Source organism: Pleurodeles waltl, chromosome 2_2, assembly GCF_031143425.1.
Source record: "Pleurodeles waltl isolate 20211129_DDA chromosome 2_2, aPleWal1.hap1.20221129, whole genome shotgun sequence".
Lineage (NCBI taxonomy): Eukaryota > Metazoa > Chordata > Amphibia > Caudata > Salamandridae > Pleurodeles > Pleurodeles waltl.
The window spans coordinates 811,711,931-811,732,448 of NC_090439.1; the positions used below are offsets into that span (position 1 = coordinate 811,711,931).

The 20,518-nt window shown below is 48.2% G+C and overlaps 1 protein-coding gene across 1 annotated transcript in view; it reads right to left on the minus strand.

Annotated features, from left to right (window-relative positions):
• Positions 1-20,518, minus strand: part of CNGB3 (cyclic nucleotide gated channel subunit beta 3) — a 749,182-nt gene that overhangs the window by 351,554 nt on the left and 377,110 nt on the right. The window contains exon 8 of the mRNA XM_069219226.1: positions 2,782-2,832. Coding sequence (XP_069075327.1) covers positions 2,782-2,832 — 51 coding nt within the window. The remainder of the gene's footprint in view (positions 1-2,781; positions 2,833-20,518) is intronic.

Genomic DNA, 20,518 nt, shown 5'->3' on the forward strand with positions numbered 1-20,518 from the left:
TTCACTGTTGAGACATCTTGGTGAACAACCCACACACCAGTGCAAAATTGCGTGAAGCCAGAGTAAGTTTTGAAATTTGACCATGTAAGTATTTTATGGGGCAAACCTTTAGCCTCACTAAAGAGTTGATGCAAAGTAATTTGGTGCACACAGGGGACTTTGCTAAAAAGTACCACGTATAATTTTACCAAACCAAAGTTTGATGAACAACCTGAGAACAAAGAGCTTAAATCACAAACTTTCAGCACACCATAATTCAATGTAGGTGTATAAAAGTGGAAGTTCCAAACCCCAATTCCTGGTTCAGAGAAGATTTATTTTTTAGGTTGTGCTGCCTAAAAAACTCCACTTCCAACAGCAGACAGTCCTCCAGAATGGTAGATTTCCTGCACTCTATAGTTTATGGGTTGACAATGGAAAAAACAAAGGTTAGGGGAATGACTGTATGTCAGAATATCAATAACAAAAACGGTGTCTGACGTAAATGTTGCAGTCTAAATATTGCTTACAAAAATATTTCTCCCTTGGATGTAGATTGTCCTTTTTCTTAAAAAAACTCCAGGTGGTGATATTCTTGTAAATGATGTGTAATACACAAGGGCCAGACCTAAGCAAAGTGGTACCCAGTGCAACTCCACTTTTCTTGCACCCCTTACGCCCCTAGGCACCCCTCTAACGCCTCCATGTAAATAATGGTGTGCCTCCTATTAACGCCTGCTCTGCGCAGGTTGTAAAAGTGTAAAAAAAATGATGCAAAGAAAACTGTTAGATTTCTTTGGACATTTTTTCGCCCCCCCCCACTAACGAGGGAACACCTCTTTTGCATACATTATGCTGGCGCAGGCATAATGTTGTGCAAGAGTTACAAAGTGGCGCCATGCATGCATGGCACCACTTTGTCAATTTGGCACAGCATTTTGGCCTCATTGGGCTACATTAGCATAAAATGACGCTAATGTGGCGCAAGGAGGCTCTAGGGGCTCTTAAATCTGCCCCAATATTTCTCAGAGGATATTTAGGCCACAATATTCTGGTAACATGCCTAAGCAAAAATGTCAAAAGGTGGTGATGCAATCATTTATAGCACCTGCAAAGTCAGAACTTTTTGTGTATGTAAAAACATTTATCTGTGTATTCCTACACTGGAAACATGAATATATATATGTGAAAAATTGTGGGAGTAAGTTTCTTTGGGCAACGTGGGAGTTTATGTTAAACTATTATGGTGTCATGTGGGTTTTTCATGTGAAGGAAAAAAAATAAGGCTAATGCATATTTATATAACATAGCCCAGATACAAAAGTAACTGTGGCGAGGGAGATGTATGCATTGGAAAATATGATCTGTGGAGATTTCTATGCATGCTTTGTATTTTTGTGACTCCCCTTAAGTCACAAACATATGCAAGTCATCTTGCTGCACTGCCCTGTGGCACAGAAAAAGGGCAGGATTGCACCATATTCATCCTATACACTGCATTTTCCCTTGTGCTGGCATCCTTTTTTTCAGCCAAGCGCGAACACAGGCACACTTGCACCATGCAAAATGCAGCACACATAGAAAGATGAAAAACAAAGGAGGAGAAATAAAAATATTTCTCCTCCTTATGCCTTTCCTGGAGAGGTGTATTTTTTTGGCACATTCCCAGGTTTACCAGATTTGCTAAATCAAGAGATGCATCAAAAAACATGGGAGTTGCCTGGGAACACCCAGGCAACGCCCATGGAACACCTCCCTCGCGCATAGTAATGCAACACAGCAATTTGCGATGCATTGCATTACTCCACATTTTAGAAGCCATTCAAAAACCAAACAAAGTGGATCTGCGTGGCTTCAACAATCTGACTTAGGTTTGCGTTGCTCTTGCACCACATTGCGTGGTGCAGGAGTGATGCAAATCGGGCCATAAATATGGCCCTTACTCTGCAAGTTAGCGTGTAAGCTAAGGACAGCACAGCTCAGAAACATGCAGGGGGGGCTGGAGCTCTGCATTTCCGAGCTGTGATGCCCAGAAAGTATGCAATAGATCAGTAGTGCTTAACCTTTTGACTTCTATGGACCCCCACTTATTCATTACTGGAACCCGGGTACTCTCCTGAAACATTGAACATTATTGTAATCTAGGGCCCCCACTGAGTCATTACTGGAAGCCGGGGACACTGCTCTAAGCATTTACGATGATTTGAAAGGCAAAAAAAATACAGAAACAAGCACTCATCAAACAAATGATGAAATATTTCTGTTAATTCACATAGAAATATTTAAAATAAAATAAATAAAGAAAGAAATAAAACATTTATTAGGATGGTTAGAGCATTTATAGAGTCAATTGACTCCACTCATTGCCCATACTATGTTCTGTTTAATGCATTGCACTACTATCACAAATGAATCTAAGGATACTTATTTAATTTTAGCCTCCAATTTCAAATTTCTTCATATTTAAAAAAACGTTTTAACATTTTCAATTGTACATTTTGCTTCTTTGTTTATATACAGTTTATGAAGCTGTTGATATTATTTAATTTTCTAAGCATCCGCGGGCCCGCCGATTAGGATTTGCAGACACCCTGTAGTTCTCAGACCATAGATAAAAAACCACTGCAGTAGATCATGGAGTTACTGAGTTAGTGCATGTGCTGCATAGAGTATAATTCCTAAACAAACATGTGTATGACTCCCCTTTGCGCATGTGTGCCTGTATGAAGGCACAGAATGGGACAAGAATGCAGTGCCAGAAAACAGATACACACAGAAAACCTAGAATTTAGATATACCAACCTGACATTTTGCAGAGCTCCAATAGTTTTTCTTCATTTCTTTTCTGTCAATCTAAAGAACACAATATCAAAACAGAGTTGAGAGAAATTAAATTTCATTCTGAACTTCAGCAAGAGCCTAACAAATCAGACAGATTTTACATAACAAATTGACAGCATGTGTGCCAGATCTTTCTTACCCATCCAGAAAAGCTTGATGCACAAGTTTGGCCTTTGACGTGTATCTTTCTCGAGCTACAAATTAATCTTACAAGTTCAACTGAGAGCGACATGAATTTGCCACACCCTGGCTACAGGCTCAGCGAAGCGAAATATATGCCAACAGTCTGTGAGAAGAAGGATTATGATTTTTTTAGGTTTCAAAAGCACTAATTAGTATACAATTCTTAAGGATTGAGACGGTCTCGGGATGTAGTGAAACGCGACTCGTACTCACGACGCTCAAGATGTGAATATACAGGTAGAAGAATGGTCAAACGTGACGTTCTTCTTTACTTTTGAGATACATGCAAATACTTTCTTCTTTTGGGACTAGCTGAGAATCTGGTAGTTGAAGTAGAATTCTCAACAGAAAAATTTGTGTTCGGGATTTATCTCAACTAATTGGCACAGTAGTTATTCTTACTAAGTGTTGGATATCGTTTTGGGATTCAAGAACCTATGGAGAATTAAGCCTTGAAGAAGTCCAGTTTTGGACTAAACACATGTCGGCTGACGCTATATGGGGGCTCAACATACATCTTCTAGACCCATTTACTTCAAGCTTTCATTATTTCAGTAAGAATATATTACGTCTTCTGTGACAGTTATTCTTTTGTGCATTTTCATTGTATCAGTTTGTTTGTGGTGCTATGATAAGTATTTTATGTGTTTTTGTTAATAAAAAATATTTTACATGTGTGTAGGAATTTATATGTATTTGTTAGTAAGAGAACATACACCATTGTTGTTAATGTAAGATTATTATTGTAGGAGTATTTTGGAACTCCTATCTTTCTTCAGCAGTCGAAATTAGTTCTTCATATTTGTATATCAACAATAATTTATGTGCTCTGCTATCTTTGTTTCTTTTGTCCTTGTTACTGGTCTTCTGTTGGGAATTCTGGGAGGCACATCATGGCAACAATGTGTTTTAGTGTATGAGCACCTTTAATCATTATTAGATTTAGGAATACTATGGGAATGTGCATTGATTTTCTCCTTAGTGTTGCCGGAAATTCTTTTGTATCCTTTAATTATTATGGATTAGACCAGAAATCACTACCAAGTGACTTCTGGTCCAGATTTCATCATAAATAAATGACATGAACACTAGTTCTTTGAGTACTGTGGCCAGCCTTAACCTCGCTAAGAACCATTTTACCAGAGGGACAGTGTCATTTTGCAAGGGCACAACGGAGGCCCCCGCCATAGCCCTTGCTGAGCTGAAGTTGTCGGTGGTGGGGAGGGGGGCAAGGTGGCAGGATTCCTTGTTTTCAAGGCTCTCCCTCAGTCCTTAAGTCATGCCTTTGCATGTTCAACAGAATGCGTGCAACAGCATGGGATAAGAAACAATTAAATGCACAGGAAAACCACTCTGCTTTCCCGAGCAGAAAGAAACAAAAACGCAGCACTCAATGTAATACTGCTTGCAGATCAAGGCCCAGCAAAAGGTACCCCGTGTCCCCAGGGCAGGGGCGTAATGCAGGCTCCTGCAGAGTAGGGGCCCCCAACCCTTTGTGAGGGTCTCTAGGGCCCCTCATCACATTTTGCAGGGGCGGGGGGATTTTGCATTACACCACTGTAGTGTTGTCATTTAGTAAGTAAAGCTACTTTAAGACTAGGATTTCAGATGGTTATTGGTCGCTCTGTTTTTGCTCATGGAGCTGGCTTTGACCTCTGGACAGGTGCAATCAACAGATTTTCCTAAAAGCAGCAGGGTGATAACAAAATGGCGGTGGTTTCCAAAAGAAAAGTAGCCTCAGTCCTAGGACAGTAGGGCTGTCAAGTATGGATGCCAGGATGCGATCCGTGTTCATTGCCTTGGCACCACTGTCTGAACTGAGGAAGGTAGCATGCGTACATGAAATACATTCGAGGCAGGGTAACCGACGCATGTATACTACTCCCAGATTTGAGCTGTTTGCAGTTACAGTACATGTTTGATGAAAATAACTTATACGAAACGTGCTGTTCAGCAAGGATGTTATAATATTCTTATTTAATACGTATACCTGGCATATTGAAGATATATGTGTATGTTTTTGAAGTAGTCTGTTTTGTACTTGTGATGGGGATGGTGTGCTGCACTGGTTATTTATTACACTCATGGTGTTTGCAATGTCTTTGTCACTGCGTGCCCACAATAAATAAATAATGATAATAGAGTTGCATAAAATGTCGGGAAATTGGCAGTATTGAAAAACTCTGATTCAGCACTGTGGTTTTTGGTGACAGGTGGCAACTCAAACACACAAATCAGTCCTGACCATGCTCTGTAGGAACAGTTCAGTCCTAACTATCAGGCAAAGTCCTTCCTGAACTAGAACACAGTAGTAGCATTACTTTATTGTGTCAGTCTTTAAAAGACAAGTTATATAATTTACAATACAGAATGTACACAATTTAGTATTTAGTATCATATTTTAGTACTTTCAAAATAACATTAATAAAGTGTTAATGCATAACTGTCAACCAGCTCTAAAGTGCTAGTAGTAATAAAAATGCATTGACTGCAGCTGGACGAAATGACTTCTGATTAAAGAATCACAGGGATAATCTAATGAATCATCCAAAATAATGAAATTACTAATAAAGTGCATCTTGAAATGGAAGATGGATTAAAGCCAGATCTGTGGCTGGGGGTGAGTGTTCGAAAAGTTTCAACCCCCTGTCCATCATTTTATTTTGTTTTGTGATGTTGCTTTGTGTGCCCTATGTGGCAGGGGTATGCCCAGACATGGTCCCTTGCTTGCTGCGCCACTGGATTCAAGCTAGCCTGGCTGATGAAGGGTGATATTCTGAAACTGGTCCCAGGATGCTTGTTTCCTGTCCAGGGAGGACTTGGCCTAGCAGTTCGGGCTGAACTGGTCCCATGGGGAACAGGGTCAAGCCTATTTTGCATATGGCTGGGTCCAAACTGGAGTGACGTAGCGAGCAAAATAACGATGGATTAAACCCAGACCTGTGACTGGGGGTGAGTGTTTGTAAAGTTTCAACACTCCATCCATCATTTTAGTTTGTTTTGTAATAGTTAATATATTTCACATAAATAAATAAAAAATACACGAAATTTCTGGAATAACATAGTTAGTGGTGTTTTGTAGTTTCTCTCCAACTGACAAATATATATATATATAAATATATATATATATATATATATATATATATATATATATATATATATATATATATAGATCATTTTTTTTTTCATAAAAAAAAACAAAGGTTACAGGTACGTTATAGTTAGGTGCAGATTTTACCCACACAAAACCATAGAAATTCAGCTGTTAATTATTTCAAGTATCTATAACTCGTGCCCTAAGGTAACTATAAGTCTCCGTGCACAGTTTTCTCATTATTAATTTTACTGCAAATGTTACAGTGATATTATCAATGATGCCATAGAAGATGCCATGAGTGATTTAATATCTGCGTTAGATAGCAGTACATGGCAAGAGTTCTAGTTACTTCAGGGCAAGAGTTATAGTTACTTGAAACAACTCTAACTCTAACCATAACAGCGCTATTTCTATGGTTTTGTGCATGTAAAAAATCTGAACCTAAGTATAACGTCCCTGTAACCTTTGTTTTTTTAGTGAATTTCTGTGTTTTTAAAAAATTCTCTTTCTTAACTATAAAGTCCCTATAACTTTGGACTTTTCAGTGAATTTCGAGTTTTTTTTTAAATGTTAAGTAAAAGGCCCATCGCGATGCACAGTGAGGGTGAGTTGGACGCAGGGCCTGGCCAGGCACTGTGCTACCCCCACCTAAGCTTGCTGCTCCTGCCCCCCTCCTCCTTGCCATCCTTTGTCCAAATCCATACCACTGCTCCCTAATACAGCAGTGTGTGCCACTGCCCTTCCCACCTGCCCTGAACAGGTAGCCTGCTGTCCCATCCATCTCCTCCGTACCCTCTGTTTTCTGAGTCCATGCACCAGCCACCTCCCGCCTACACTCCATGGTCTGATGTGCTGCCTCTGCCCTCCATTTAGCTTGATGGCCCTCTCCGCTCCTGCTGCCCTCCATTGCCAAATTCTATGCCCCATCTTTACCCCCCTGCTTAGCCTCTGTGCTTAGCTTGCTGCCCCTAACCTCCTTCCCCCTGTCCTCTGATGTCTGTGTGCTTGTCTCTGCTCCCCCCTTTTTGGCCATCATGGTCTATGGACCTGCGACTGCCCCTCCTATCTACTCTGAGTGTTCTGTTGAGCTGTCACTGCCCCTCCCACCTGCCTAGGGTCAGATGACTGTCGCCTGATCCTGCCACCTCCACCCTGCTAGTGCTAGTTCCATTCCCCTATGCCCTCCTTCCTGCCCTCCATGGTCCATTTTGCTGCCAATCCCTTCTGCCCTCCGTGCTCTGTTGTGCTGCAACTACTCCTCCTGCCTATCCCTTATGGTGTGTTGTGAAGCCCCTTCCCCTGCCCTCTCTTGTCTGTCCAGCCCCCACCAGTCCCTTCTGTCCTCCATGGTCCTTTGTGCATGACTTGCCCCCTCCCTCTTGCCCACCATGGTCTATGTGCTGCCACTAACCCTCCCACTTGCAATGCATGGACTTCTGTGCTGCCACAGCCCCTCCCACCTGGTCAGCTTGCTGCCCCTGGCCCCCTTCCACCTTCCCTCCATTGAGTGTATGCCATTATAGTTTGACCATTACTCTCCATGGTGTGTTGTGCTTCCAGTGCCCATCCTGCCTGCTCTCCATGGTCAGCTTTCTGCTCCAGCCCAGCCCCTTACCCCTGCCCTCCGTTTGTGTTATGAGGAGGCTCCTATCCCCTCCCTCCACCTTTGTCTGGTCCGTTGTCATGCCCCTGCTCCCTCCCTCCTGCCCTTCATGGCCTGTTATGCTGCAACTGTGCCTCCTGTCTGTCCAGAATTGTCAGCTTGCTGCCATTGCTTCTTTTTCCTCTGCTTTCTGTTGTCCAAGTGCTTAGCCGGTCCCCTTCCTATTGCTTTCTGTAGTAATCACAACGAAGCAGGAAGCTTTGAGGATGTTTATTCAAGACTCCTCACACAAATCTAACCAACTAAGCATTTCCAACATTCTGTGGCAAACTCCCGGCTGGTCCAATGACCAACATTCTAAGGTAAGTTGGAGTGTATCAAAGTATATATATAGTTACATTAAATGTGTAATACTGTAAAAGTTAATATATATCACAATACATATATATGTATATATATATAAAATACATTATTTACAAAAACAGTAGAGGTTAATATGTTCCTATCTGGCTGGATACCATTGTTCTTGTGGTATATTTTTTTTACTCATATGCTCACAACACTTTCCATGGTTCGTTGTGCGGCACTGCCATCCTGCGCGCCCTGTGTGGTGTATTTTGCTGCTGCAACCCCTGATGCCTGCCCTGTAAGGTTAGTTTGGTGTCCCTGCACATCTCTCTCCTGTCCTCTGATATCCAAGTCCATGTCCCTACCCCATTCCTCCTGCCCTTCATGATTCAATAAAGCCCTTTTGGGCTTAAAAAGATTTTGAGTCTCCTTCCCAAGTCAGGCGTGTTGGCATGTATGATTGTACTGCCACTGACTCTTCCTTCTGCCCTCAATGGTCTTTTATATTGCCACAGCCTCTCTTGCCGGTCCTGCCTGGTTGGTTTGTTGCCCCGGTCTCCCTTTCCCCTGACCTTCATTGTCCTTTGTGCTGCCACTGCACCTTCTGTCTGCCCAGCGTGGTCAACTATCCAAGTCCGTGCCCCTGACTTCTGCCTCCCCACAGTATTCTAAAAACAGCTAGATTACTAACATTCTATATTTATTACAAAAGTGTGGCGTGCCTGGCATTATCTGATGTAATCAAACCTGTAATACCTGAGCATTTCCTTCAGAAATTATAAAAATGAGAGGGTTTTATTCCCAATGAAATTATGGTTAGTACAGTTAAAAACAAAAATGAGGGCACTTATTCTGAGTTCTCTGAGTTCTCAAATAGCGACAAAGCACTTTTAAATTATTTGCTATCTTGATTTTTTTTATCCAGGTGATCCTTGAGTATATGTTACACATAGGGGAGATAGGGGGTCATTCTGACTCCCGCCGGCCGCGGTAACCGCAGGGCCGGCGGGAGCCGCCGAATGACCGCACCGCGGCCATTCTGGCTTTCCCGCTGGGCTGGCGGGCGACCGCCAGAAGGCCGCCCGCCAGCCCAGCGGGAAAGCGCCTTCAACGAGGAAGCCGGCTCCGAATGGAGCCGGCGGAGTTGAAGGCGTGCGACGGGTGCAGTTGCACCCGTCGCGAATTTCAGTGTCTGCTTGGCAGACACTGAAATTCTCAGTGGGGCCCTGTTACGGGGGCCCCTGCAGTGCCCATGCCATTGGCATGGGCACTGCAGGGGCGTCCAGGGGCCCCACGACACCCCATACCGCCATCCTGTTCCTGGCGGCCAAAACCGCCAGGAACAGGATGGCGGTATGGGGGTCGGAATCCCCATGGGCAGCGGAAAACCGGTGGTACACCGCCGGTTTTCCGTTTCTGACCGCGGCTGTACCGCCGCGGTCAGAATGCCCAAGGGAGCACCGCCAGCCTGTTGGCGGTGCTCCCGCTGTCCCCGGCCCTGGCGGTCAAGGACCGCCAGGGTCGGAATGACCCCCATAGTGTACATCCTACTGGCAGTTGGTAGTTATAGTTAGGACCTAGTTTCCAAAGAACAAATGTTTACATGTTTTTTGACTTGTCTATATCTTTGCAACTGTTTGACAAATCTTTACGAAATTTTCCCAAATAGTGTGCCGAAGAATCTTGTTGAACATGGGAAGTTTCGGGGTGATCTGTCAAGCAGGGGCCAAGAAAAAGGGTGGGGATGTTAAAAAAATGCACTTCCCATTTTAATTCCCATAAAGATTTTAGACATGACTAGAGCCCCAACTGCTAGACGGAATTACACCAAATGTGGCAGGAAGGTAGCTTCACTCAACTGAAGATCCTCAATCAGGGTGCAACCAGTCTTGCATTACTTGTGTTCTGGTTCAGGGAGGACTGGCCAGAAAGTTCGGTGTGAACTGTTCCTATTGGAGCTGGGTCAAGAATGATTTGCATATGACTGGGTCTAAACTGAGGTGGCATGGTGGACAAAAGGACGATGGGTTGGAATGCAGCTTTGAAGGATTGCCAGAATTAGACGAATTGCAAGCATTCCTCTCATCTCCTTTTGTATTTTTGACAGATGGTAATTGTCACGAACAAAAGGGAAGACCTCATCTCAGTAAAGGAAGTCATTTTCATTTACAATTGTATTTGAGCACATATAAACAGCGAACAGGTTTTGCAATTTTACGATTTGGAAATTCATCAGATGCCTTAAAAGGATGACACTGTGAAATGTAAACTAGGCTGATTGGCAGGTGGCTAAATATTGGGAAATATTCCGTCTCTGTATATGTGCTGGCATAGCATCTTACATGCGCTGGCACAATATTATGAAAACAGCAGGCTTCTACTTTCAAAACAAAGATGAAGCTGTCAGAGAATTGAGTTATTATATCAGCTTCCTGAAATCATGAACAATGGGCATATGTTGCTTTAAGAGAAAGAAGTAATATCAACTTTCTGAAGGGCATTTATATAATTGTTTATTTCTCTAAAATAGGTTGTTCTGAATGAAAAAGTAGGCAGACGTACAATTCCATATTTAGAACATTTATGAGGGTTGGTTTTGGTGGGAAAGCGTCAGCCAAACTCACACCACTATTTTCAATGACAAGTGTTTACTTGGTCCTAGTGTATCTGATTTTGCTAAGTTTTATTGAACAGAGCAGATGATTTCCCCACCATTTTGGTTCAGATATGTGTAATAAAATGTTTTAAAACGGTATGATGTCTGGTAAACTAATTGCATAGAATTGTGCACTAAGCTAAAAATTAAGCACAGTCCTTGCCCACCTGTGAAAATGGACCTGTTGGAGGGGTGGGTGGCACCCACGCTTACAGTGGGTGCGACCAGTACTGGAGAGTGGGAGCAGTGGGGGGAGGGAGTTTTGGAACAATTTCAAGAATTAAGGTGGGTCCGGGTACTTATTTTTTCACAAACCAAGCACAGTTCTAGCAGTATACATTTCGCAACAGAACTTACAGGACACATCATGACGCCTCAAATATGACTTGAGTGCTATCACGAATGTCAATGCAGCAATAACAATGTAGATCATACTGGAGAGCTGCATTCAGTTGGATTGCAGAGAAAGCTTTCCAATGAGGCAACTATTTTTTGGGACATAACATTAAAGATTATATGGTAGAAATGTTTTAAACATCAACTAGTTCAATGGACTAGACAGGTTTCAGTTCTGGAACGACAAATTGAGGCCTGAAATTGTATTGGTATGAGAATTGCCAAGCAAAAGTGAATTTCGATTTGTTCTAGGCACTTTCTCTTACCTGTGTATTTATGGGGGCAGTGAAAGGTGAAGGTACCTTAAGGCCTTCAAAGTGCTTTTCATGAAAATGAAAGACGTGTGTTTAGTGTGTGTACTTTAGTGCTCATAGCAGAAGTGAGACAGACACACACTAGTTCAGTAAACATAGGGGGTCATTCTGACCTCGGCGGTAAAAGGCGCTTACCGCCGGTCAGAAGACCGCCATAACACCGCCGCGGCCGCGGGAAACCGCCACGGTCATTCTGACCAGCAAAAGGCAAACCGCCAAAAACCCGACATCCACAAAAGTCCGCCACACTAACGGCCAGCGAAAAACTGGCGATGACCAAACCTCCACCGTCACGCCAACAGAAATACGCCCATTCCATTCCGACCCACGAATCCACGCGGCGGTCTTTCAACCGCGGTATTCCATTGGCGATACACACCGCCGCGGTCAAAATACACACACAGCTCCAAAACACTGCCACATTGGACATTTTGAAATACACACACTTGATACACATACAAACACCACTCCCACACACCCAACACAATATAAAACACACACCCACATCACCCACAAACCCCTACGACCACCATTTATTGACTAAGGCCAGAGAGAGACACCACCAGCTAGTACAGAGCATTCACAGGCACATTACACCATCACTCACACAACATCGACGCACAAAACACCACACACCACCACACTCACCACACTCATCACCACAAACACCACCCCACACCTCATCCACACCACCCCATGGCACCCCAAAGACACCCCAGGTTTTCAGACGCTGAACTCAGGGTCATGGTGGAGGAAATAGTTCGGGTAGAGCCCCAGCTCTTCGGGACACAGGTGCAGCACACCCCCATTGCCAGGAAGATGGAGCTATGGCAAAGAATAGTGGACAGGGTCAACGCTGTGGGTCAGCATCCACGAAATTGGGACGACATCAGGAAGCGGTGGAACGACCTACGGGGGAAGGTGCGTTCCATGGTATCCAGACACAACATCGCGGTGCAGAAGACTGGCGGCGGACCCCCACCTCAACCCCCAGAATTTACAACATAGGAGGAACAGGTCTTGGCGATCCTGCATCGTGAGGGCCTCGCAGGAGTAGGCGGAGGAATGGACTCTGGTAAGTCTAATCTCAACTACTTCATCCCCCCCCACCCACCGGCATGCCAAATCATACCCCCACCCCATTACACATCCTCCTTGCTAATGTCTCACCATCACAACCCACCCATCCCAACACCAAGCCCTGCATGCGACCACAAACCATGGACACCCATCACCTAAGCATGCCCACTGCACATACCCATCCCCCCCCAAACCACTGTCACAACAGCCCCCACAAGGGAATGCCAGCACTGGGGTACACGGGCAGCCACCCATTGCACGCTATGGCACACACAGAAGCAATAACCATAATCTTATACCCCTGCAGGACCCGAACGCCACAACACCGCCCAGGAGGGTCCAGAAATGTCCATTCCACCCCCAGAAGAGGCCCACAGTGATGACAGCAGCTCTGTCTCCCTGGACCCAGATGACCAGCCTGACCCATCGGGGACCTCAGGACAGTTGGTTCCCCTCAGACAGCCACAGGCCACAGCAGACCTACCCCCCTCTGGGAACACCAGCACAGCACCCACCCAGCGGGCCCATGCCTCTGTCTCCAGGACACGTCAATCAGCAGTGTGTCCACCACTACAGGGCACCCAGGTTAACCCACCATCCCAACAACAACAGGGACCTGGGGGCAGTGGTAGTCGGCACACGGTCCAGGGGACAGAGGCCCAGGGAAACAGGGGAACTGGGAGGGCTACTGTGCGACAGGGGGGGGACAGGCCCAGGGAACCCACTCTCCACGAGGCCCTATCCTCCATCATGGGAGCATACCACCGCTCCCAGGAGAAGATGGCGACGGTCCTGGCCAGGTTCCAGGAGATCCAGGTACTGCAGGCGGAACAGTTTATGGGGTTCAGGGAAGAACTCAGAAACATCAGTTCCGCAATGGGCACCATCGTTGTGGCTCTCAATCAGATTGTCAGCACATTGCGGGACCATGTGGCACCACAAAGGGCCCCTGTCACTAGCATGGACGAAGAACAGGCTACCACCTCCGCCGGCGCTAGTGGACAGGAGGCCCCGACACAAGAACAACAGGCCACCAGAACCCCACCCCCTGTAGAAGGAGAACCACCCCGCAAGCGGGGCCTGAGATCTAGGAAGAAGACAGAGTAGGATGCCATGACCCCCGCCAGGAAAGTATACCCCCTGATTGTCATCCCACTGTCCCACATTGTCACCCTGTCCAACCTTAAACTGCCCCAGCTCCACCTTCCACAGGCATATGGACAATGCACCTGTGAGACTGAAAATCTGGACTCTGCCATGGACATTCCTCCACCATCACCCATCACCGAATTGCAACCATTACCCAAAATTGAGCACTTAAATAAACACACTTATTGCACAAAAATAATCTGGAGTCTGCCTGTATTTTGGAACAAATGTATTACACAGAACCGTGCCAAAATGTCCAGTTACATTGTGATGACAACATACCACTGTCACACAGCTGTAGTCCATGGGGAAACAAAGCAGAGGTCACGAAGTGAGGCCCACATCTCTGATATTGGAAGGGAAAGTCACAACTCAGTTAACATACACTGGGGGGAAACTCAGACAGTAGAGAGGCAGGAGACTTTAAGAAAATGTAAAATGCCGGTGTTGATTCTTACCTGTATGTCATTGAAAATACTGCTGTATTACTGTGTCCCTGTTGTCTGTGTCGTCCTCTTCGTCTTCCTCCTCTTTACTCTCCGCAGGCTCCACAGCTGCCACAACACCACCATCTGGACCATCCTCCTGCAGGAAAGGCACCTGGCGTCGCAAAGCCAGGTTGTGAAGCATACAGCAGGCCACGATGATATGGCACACCTTCTTTGGTGAGTACATTAGGGATCCACCTGTCATATGGAGGCACCTAAACCTGGCCTTCAGGAGGCCGAAGGTCCGCTCGATCACCCTCCTAGTACGCCCATGGGCCTCATTGTACCGTTCCTCTGCCCTTGTCCTGGGATTCCTCACTGGGGTCAGTAGCCATGACAGGTTGGGGTAACCAGAGTCACCAATTAGCCACACACGGTATCTCTGAAGTAGTTCCATCACGTAAGGGATGCTGCTATTTTGCATGATGTACGCGTCATGCACTGACCTAGGGAACTTGGCATTTACATGGGAGATGTACTGGTCAGCCAAACAGACCACCTGGACATTCATGGAATGATAACTTTTACTGTTCCTGTACACCTGTTCACTCGTGCTGGGGGGGACCAAAGCAACATGTGTCCCATCAATTGCACCAATGATGTTGGGAATATGTCCAAGCGCATAGAAATCACCCTTCACTGTAGCCAAATTGCCCACCTCAGGGAAAACAATGTAGCTCCGCATGTATTTCAGCAGGGCAGACAACACTCTGGACAACACCTCGGAAAACATAGGCTGAGACATCCCTGATGAAATGGCCACTGTTGTTTGAAAAGACCCACTTGCCAAAAAATGGAGTACTGACAGAACCTCCACTAGAGGGGGGATCCCTGTGGGTTGGCGGATGGGTGACATCAGGTCTGGCTCCAGCTGGGCACACAGTTCCTGTATAGTGGCTCTGTCAAGCCTGTATGTCAGTATGACATGTCTTTCTTCCATTGTCGACAGGTCCACCAGCGGTCTGTACATGGGAAGATTCCTCCATCTCCTCGCAAGTCCCAGCAGACGGTGCCTAGGAAGGACAACATGGAGCACCGAGTCAATCAACCCACAGGTACGTTCCCACAGCTTGCACAGTACACGATTCTCAATGCATTGAATGGCTTGTATGAGTGTTGATGCAAGGCCTAGGCATGTGTGACGCAGTAGAAATTAAGATATGGGGGCCCTTGAAATGGCGGCTGCCTGACCTGTGAAGTGCGACAGTGGGATGTGAGGTCAATGCGCTGGCTTGGCACACCGTGGCGGTCGAAGACCACGGCGCAAAGCCGCATTGGTTAACATTGAACCCTATGGGTTTCAGGAGCCAATGACGATGTGCGCCGGCCCCGCCACGGTACGCACCGCCGCGGGCGTGACCGCCATTTTCTATCTGCTTAATCACTCGATACCTGATCATCCACAGGAGAGGACCTATACTGCAAGTGCTGCTGTGACCTCGGTCTGGAAGAGACAATGGCTGCTGCGACTGGGGAAAGGGCCCCTGCCTTCACTTCTGAAGAATTGGAGAAACTCGTGGATGGGGTCCTCCCCCAGTATGCGCTACTCTACGGTCCTCCAGACCAACAGGTAAGTACACTGGGACCATGCTTTGTGGCCAATGCCTGGGTTGAGTGGGGTGAATGAAAGATGGTGGGGAGGGGAGCGAATGAGGCATGCATCAAACGACAGATGAGAGCATGTGCCACATGGCAAGGGTGGGGATGGGGGGCCACTCACATCGAGCATGCAGAAGGTGATGATTTTTTATTTTCTCCCCCTGTACATGTCACATAGGTCAGCGCCCATCAGAAAATCGACATTTGGCGTGCCATCGCCAAGGACGTCCGGACCCTGGGGGTCCACAACAGACGGGGCACCCACTGCCGGAAGAGGTGGGAGGACATCTGCCGCGGGAGCAGGAAGACCGCGGAGGCTCTGCTGGGGATGGCCTCCCAACGTAGGAGGGGTGCCAGTCGTACCTTGACCCCCCTGATGTCCCGGATCCTGGCGGTGGCCTACCCCGATTTGGATGGGCGCGTAAGGACATCACAGCAGACACAAGGGGGTGAGTACAAGCACATTCTGCTGATTTTGCGCACATTGGAGGTGTCTGGGTGGGGGAGGAGGGCTGTGGGTATCCCTAGGCCAGGGCGATTTCTGTAGGCTAGGCCCCTCCGTTAGGCATGGCCATGTGCCCCCGCCCCCCACCTCTGTAGGTTGCCTAGTACAGCTATTCATGGCCCTGTGTCACCTATGTGTGGAGTTGTCGTCCATAGGCTTGTAGGCCATGTCCCACGGATTGAGTAGTGTACCCCAAGTGCGCGGCGTAGTGCAGGGGGCTTCTGTGTCTGTCCTCTCCGCCAACGGTGTCGCCAATGCATCCACTCAACATGTCTTTGTTTCTCCACACCCCCCTTTTTTGGTGGTCTTCCTGTTCATGTGTGCATTAGCATCATCAGGCGGAGGAGAAGTGGCATCGGAGCACGAGGGAGCTGCATCTCACATGGCCATGGAGGGCCATGCAACTGACTCGGATTTCACCAGTGAGACGGAGGGCGAGGGGAGCTCCACAGCGGGGACACGTGGTGACACCAGCGACACAGACACGTCCTCGGAAGGGAGCTCCCTTGTGGTGGCGGCAACATCCGTGCCCACCGCAACAACAGGTACAGCCGCCACCCAGCACACCAGCTCCGCCCTCCAAGCAGCCCCTCAGCCTTCGCCCCGTGCCCGCTCACCCAGGAAGGTGGGCATCTCCTTCGCCCCAGGCACCTCAGGCCCTGCCCCAGTTACCCCTGCTGCCCTCAGTGAGGAGGTCATTGACCTCCTGAGGACGCTCATTGTTGGGCAGTCTACCCTTTTGAATGCCATCCAGGGTGTAGAAAGGGAGGTGCACCGGAGTAATGCATACCTGGAGGGCATTCATTCGGGTCAGGCTGCCCATCAGCGATCGTTCAACGCTCTGGCCTCAGCACTGACGGCAGCCATTGTCCCTGTCTCCTGCCTCTCTCCTCCAACTTCCTCAACCCAGTCCCACTCCCCTGTACCTCTGCCTATCCCAGACACACCTACAGACCAGCCTGCACACACCTCAACACCCAAGGGAAGCTCATCCAGACATAAGCACCACACATCACACAAGCATTCACCCAAGCAACATCCACATGCAGACATGCCAACAGCCACTGCCTCCTCTGTGTCCCCCTCCTCCTCGCCTCCCTCCTCCCTCCCTGTGACGTCTCCACTCACACTTGCATGCACCACATCTTCAGCCACTACGTCCATCACCAGCACACCCACCAGAACACTCCGCACACGTGCAGTCACCACCCCCACTACCATTTCCACGTCCCCTGTGTCCTCTCCCAGTGTGTCTGTCACCCCCTCTTCCAAACCACACAAACGCAGGCAGCCACCCACCCAACAGCCATCCACCTCACGACAGCCTCCAGCACAAGCACCTGCACCAAAAGACACCAGACTTCACTCTCCTACAGCCACATCCTCTTCCTCCACTCCCATACCGGCTCCAACTACCCGTCCCTGTCTTTCTAAATTGATTTTCCTTTCCAACCTTGACCTCTTTCCAACAACTGACCCACCCCCTCCATCTCATAAGACTCCAATCAGCACCTCAGCCACCACAAAACCTGGACCTACAAAGACAATAGTCCAAGGATTTTGGAGTCCACCACCTTCAAGGCCAGCTACTTCGGCTAGGAGTAAAGAGACGGCCAGCCCACCCCCTGAAAAAAAAAACAAGAAAGCCAGTGCCCGGCGCGACAGGCCAAAGACAGCAGGCTCCAAAAGCACTACCCTGGCACCGTCAGGGAGTGGGGTGCCACCTGGCACACCGCCACAGGGAGGAAAGCGCAAAAGACAAGCAGGGAAGGGTGGCAAGGGCAGCACGCCTGACAAGTCGGGCAGCAGGCGAGCTGCCCAAGAGGGCCCCACCAGCCCCATTCCAGGTGTGCAGGAGGACACCCACGGGCCCGGGACGGCAGCACAGGAGGGCCCCGCAAGCGAGAAGACAGATGTGCACGAAAGGCCCGGCAGCCACATGTCAGGTGGCGAGTGAAATCCATGTAATGGCCGGATCTGGTGACCTGGACACACATGTCAAGCACCGCTGAACAGGGCCCTTCAAGTCAAGCACCGCTGAACAGGGCCCTTCAAGTCAAGCACCGCTGAACAGGGCCCTTCAAGTCAAGAACCGCTGAACAGGGCCCTTCAAGTCAAGCACCGCTGAACAGGGCCCTTCAAGTCAAGCACCGCTGAACAGGGCCCTTCAAGTCAAGCACCGCTGAACAGGGCCCTTCAAGTCAAGAACCGCTGAACAGGGCACCGCCGTCTCAAGAACCGCTGAACAGGGCACTGCCGTCTCAAGAACCGCTGAACAGGGCCCTTCAAGTCAAGCACCGCTGAACAGGGCCCTTCATGTCAAGCACCGCTCCGCTGGGCCCTTCATCTCAAGCACCGCTCCGCTGGGCACCGCCGTCTCTGCACCGCTCCGCTGGGCCCTTCAACTCAAGCACTGCTCCGCTGGGCACCGCCGTCTCTGCACCGCTCCGCTGGGCCCTTCAACTCAAGCACCGCTCCGCTGGGCACCGCCGTCTCTGCACCGCTCCGCTGGGCACCGCCGTCTCAAGCACCGCTGGCCCATTGGCCGAAGTGGCAGGCCTGCATCTGTGTCGGCAGGGCTGCACGAAGCACTCTGGGCACCATGCCTCCTCCAGAACCAGTGGAGTCTGTAATCCACTTGTGAGACTGTGGCTTTGCACTCCCCAGGATGGCACAGTGGCCAGTCCACCCACTGTAGAGACTCGTGAGACTGTGGCTTTGCACTCCCCAGGATGGCACAGTGGGCAATCCACCCACTGTAGAGACTTGTGAGACTGTGGCTTTGCACTCCCCAGGATGGCACAGTGGCCATGGAGGCCCCTCGTGGATCTGGCGTCGTGGACTCATCTGGCTGAGGTGCCCCCCCTTCCCTTCCCCCTGAGGTGCCTGTAGTTTTGCTATCTGATGCCCCGGCAGTGTTCTCTCCATTGGAGTCGGGTATCCTGTGTGGGCTTTGCCCATGTGTTTAGGCCCATTGGCCCACGAACAATGGCTGATACCCAATTTGGACAGGACAATTTACATATGTATAAATAGTTATAGATGTTTGATATATTTTTTTACTTAGCCGTACAATATACTTCAAATTTCATGATCATTTTATTTTGTCTTTGCATTCTTCCTGGGGGTTTGGGGGTGTCACTCTGAGTTGTTGCTCTGCATTGATGTGTATGTAGTTGTGGGTGAGGGTGAGGGTGGGTGTGTCGCGTATGTGTGTCCCCGTAATTTTTTGCCTCCCCCATCCCCTGTGTCGTAGGTGCAGTACTCACCGTTGTCTTCTGCGCCGGCATTCGTGCTCCTGGTAGAGGAGCAGGAAGACAATAGCTGGTAGGATGTGTAGTTTGGGTTCCATGCTGTCCAGATTCCTTGTGGAGTGTGTAGAGGTGAGCGTTTTCCATTCTTAATGGCTGTTTCCGCCGTGTTTTTATCGGCGGGGCTACCGCCCCGGATAAGGTGGCGGATTGGTGGGTTGTGATAGGGTGGGCGGTACATTGTCTCCCGCCTGTCTGTTGGCAGTGACCGCTGCGCTGTTTGTTTGTCCCGCCGTGGCGGTCGGAGTGTTAAAGTGGCGGTCTCTGTTGGCGGTTTCCGCCAGGGTCAGAATTCCATTTTTTTTACCGCCTGCCTGTTGGCGGGTTGGCCGCCGCTTTAACACCGACCGCCAGGGTTGGAATGACCCCCATAGTGCCTTAAGTGTTACAGTTTAGACACACGCAGTGGTGGCTGGTGACTGAAAGCAGTGGTAGGGCACAAATACAAGACGGAATTGCACCTTGGGAGAGAGCCTCACTACCCACGTATTTCCATTCACCTACTCACCCACTGCCTTTGGTCACCTACCCATTTACTCATCCACACTGTCATCCACTGCCATTCACACAGACACCCACATTTTCTCAGCCACTCTGTCAAGCCCTGCAAACACATTCAAACAAACACACATTGCCTCACCCATCCAGTATCCAGCAGTTTCAGTGATAAAAGGTACACGTTTATTTGAGCTGCAAATTACATGTTTAATTTGACATATCCCTACATTGGTCTGCAGAAGAAATAAAACAATAACTAGCCATGATAAATTACTGGAACCATTACTGCCTTTGAGAGACGAAATCACCTACAGAGGCAGTGAAAGGAGAGGAGAGCTGAGAGAACAGATTCTTTTCTTATTGTCTGTAAAAAAGATAGAGCTCCAACTTACTTGTGTGCAGGGTTGTCTTTGGCATATTTATGACTTGAGATCTTCAGGTCACACTCCTGTCTCCCAGAGAGCCCTGGAT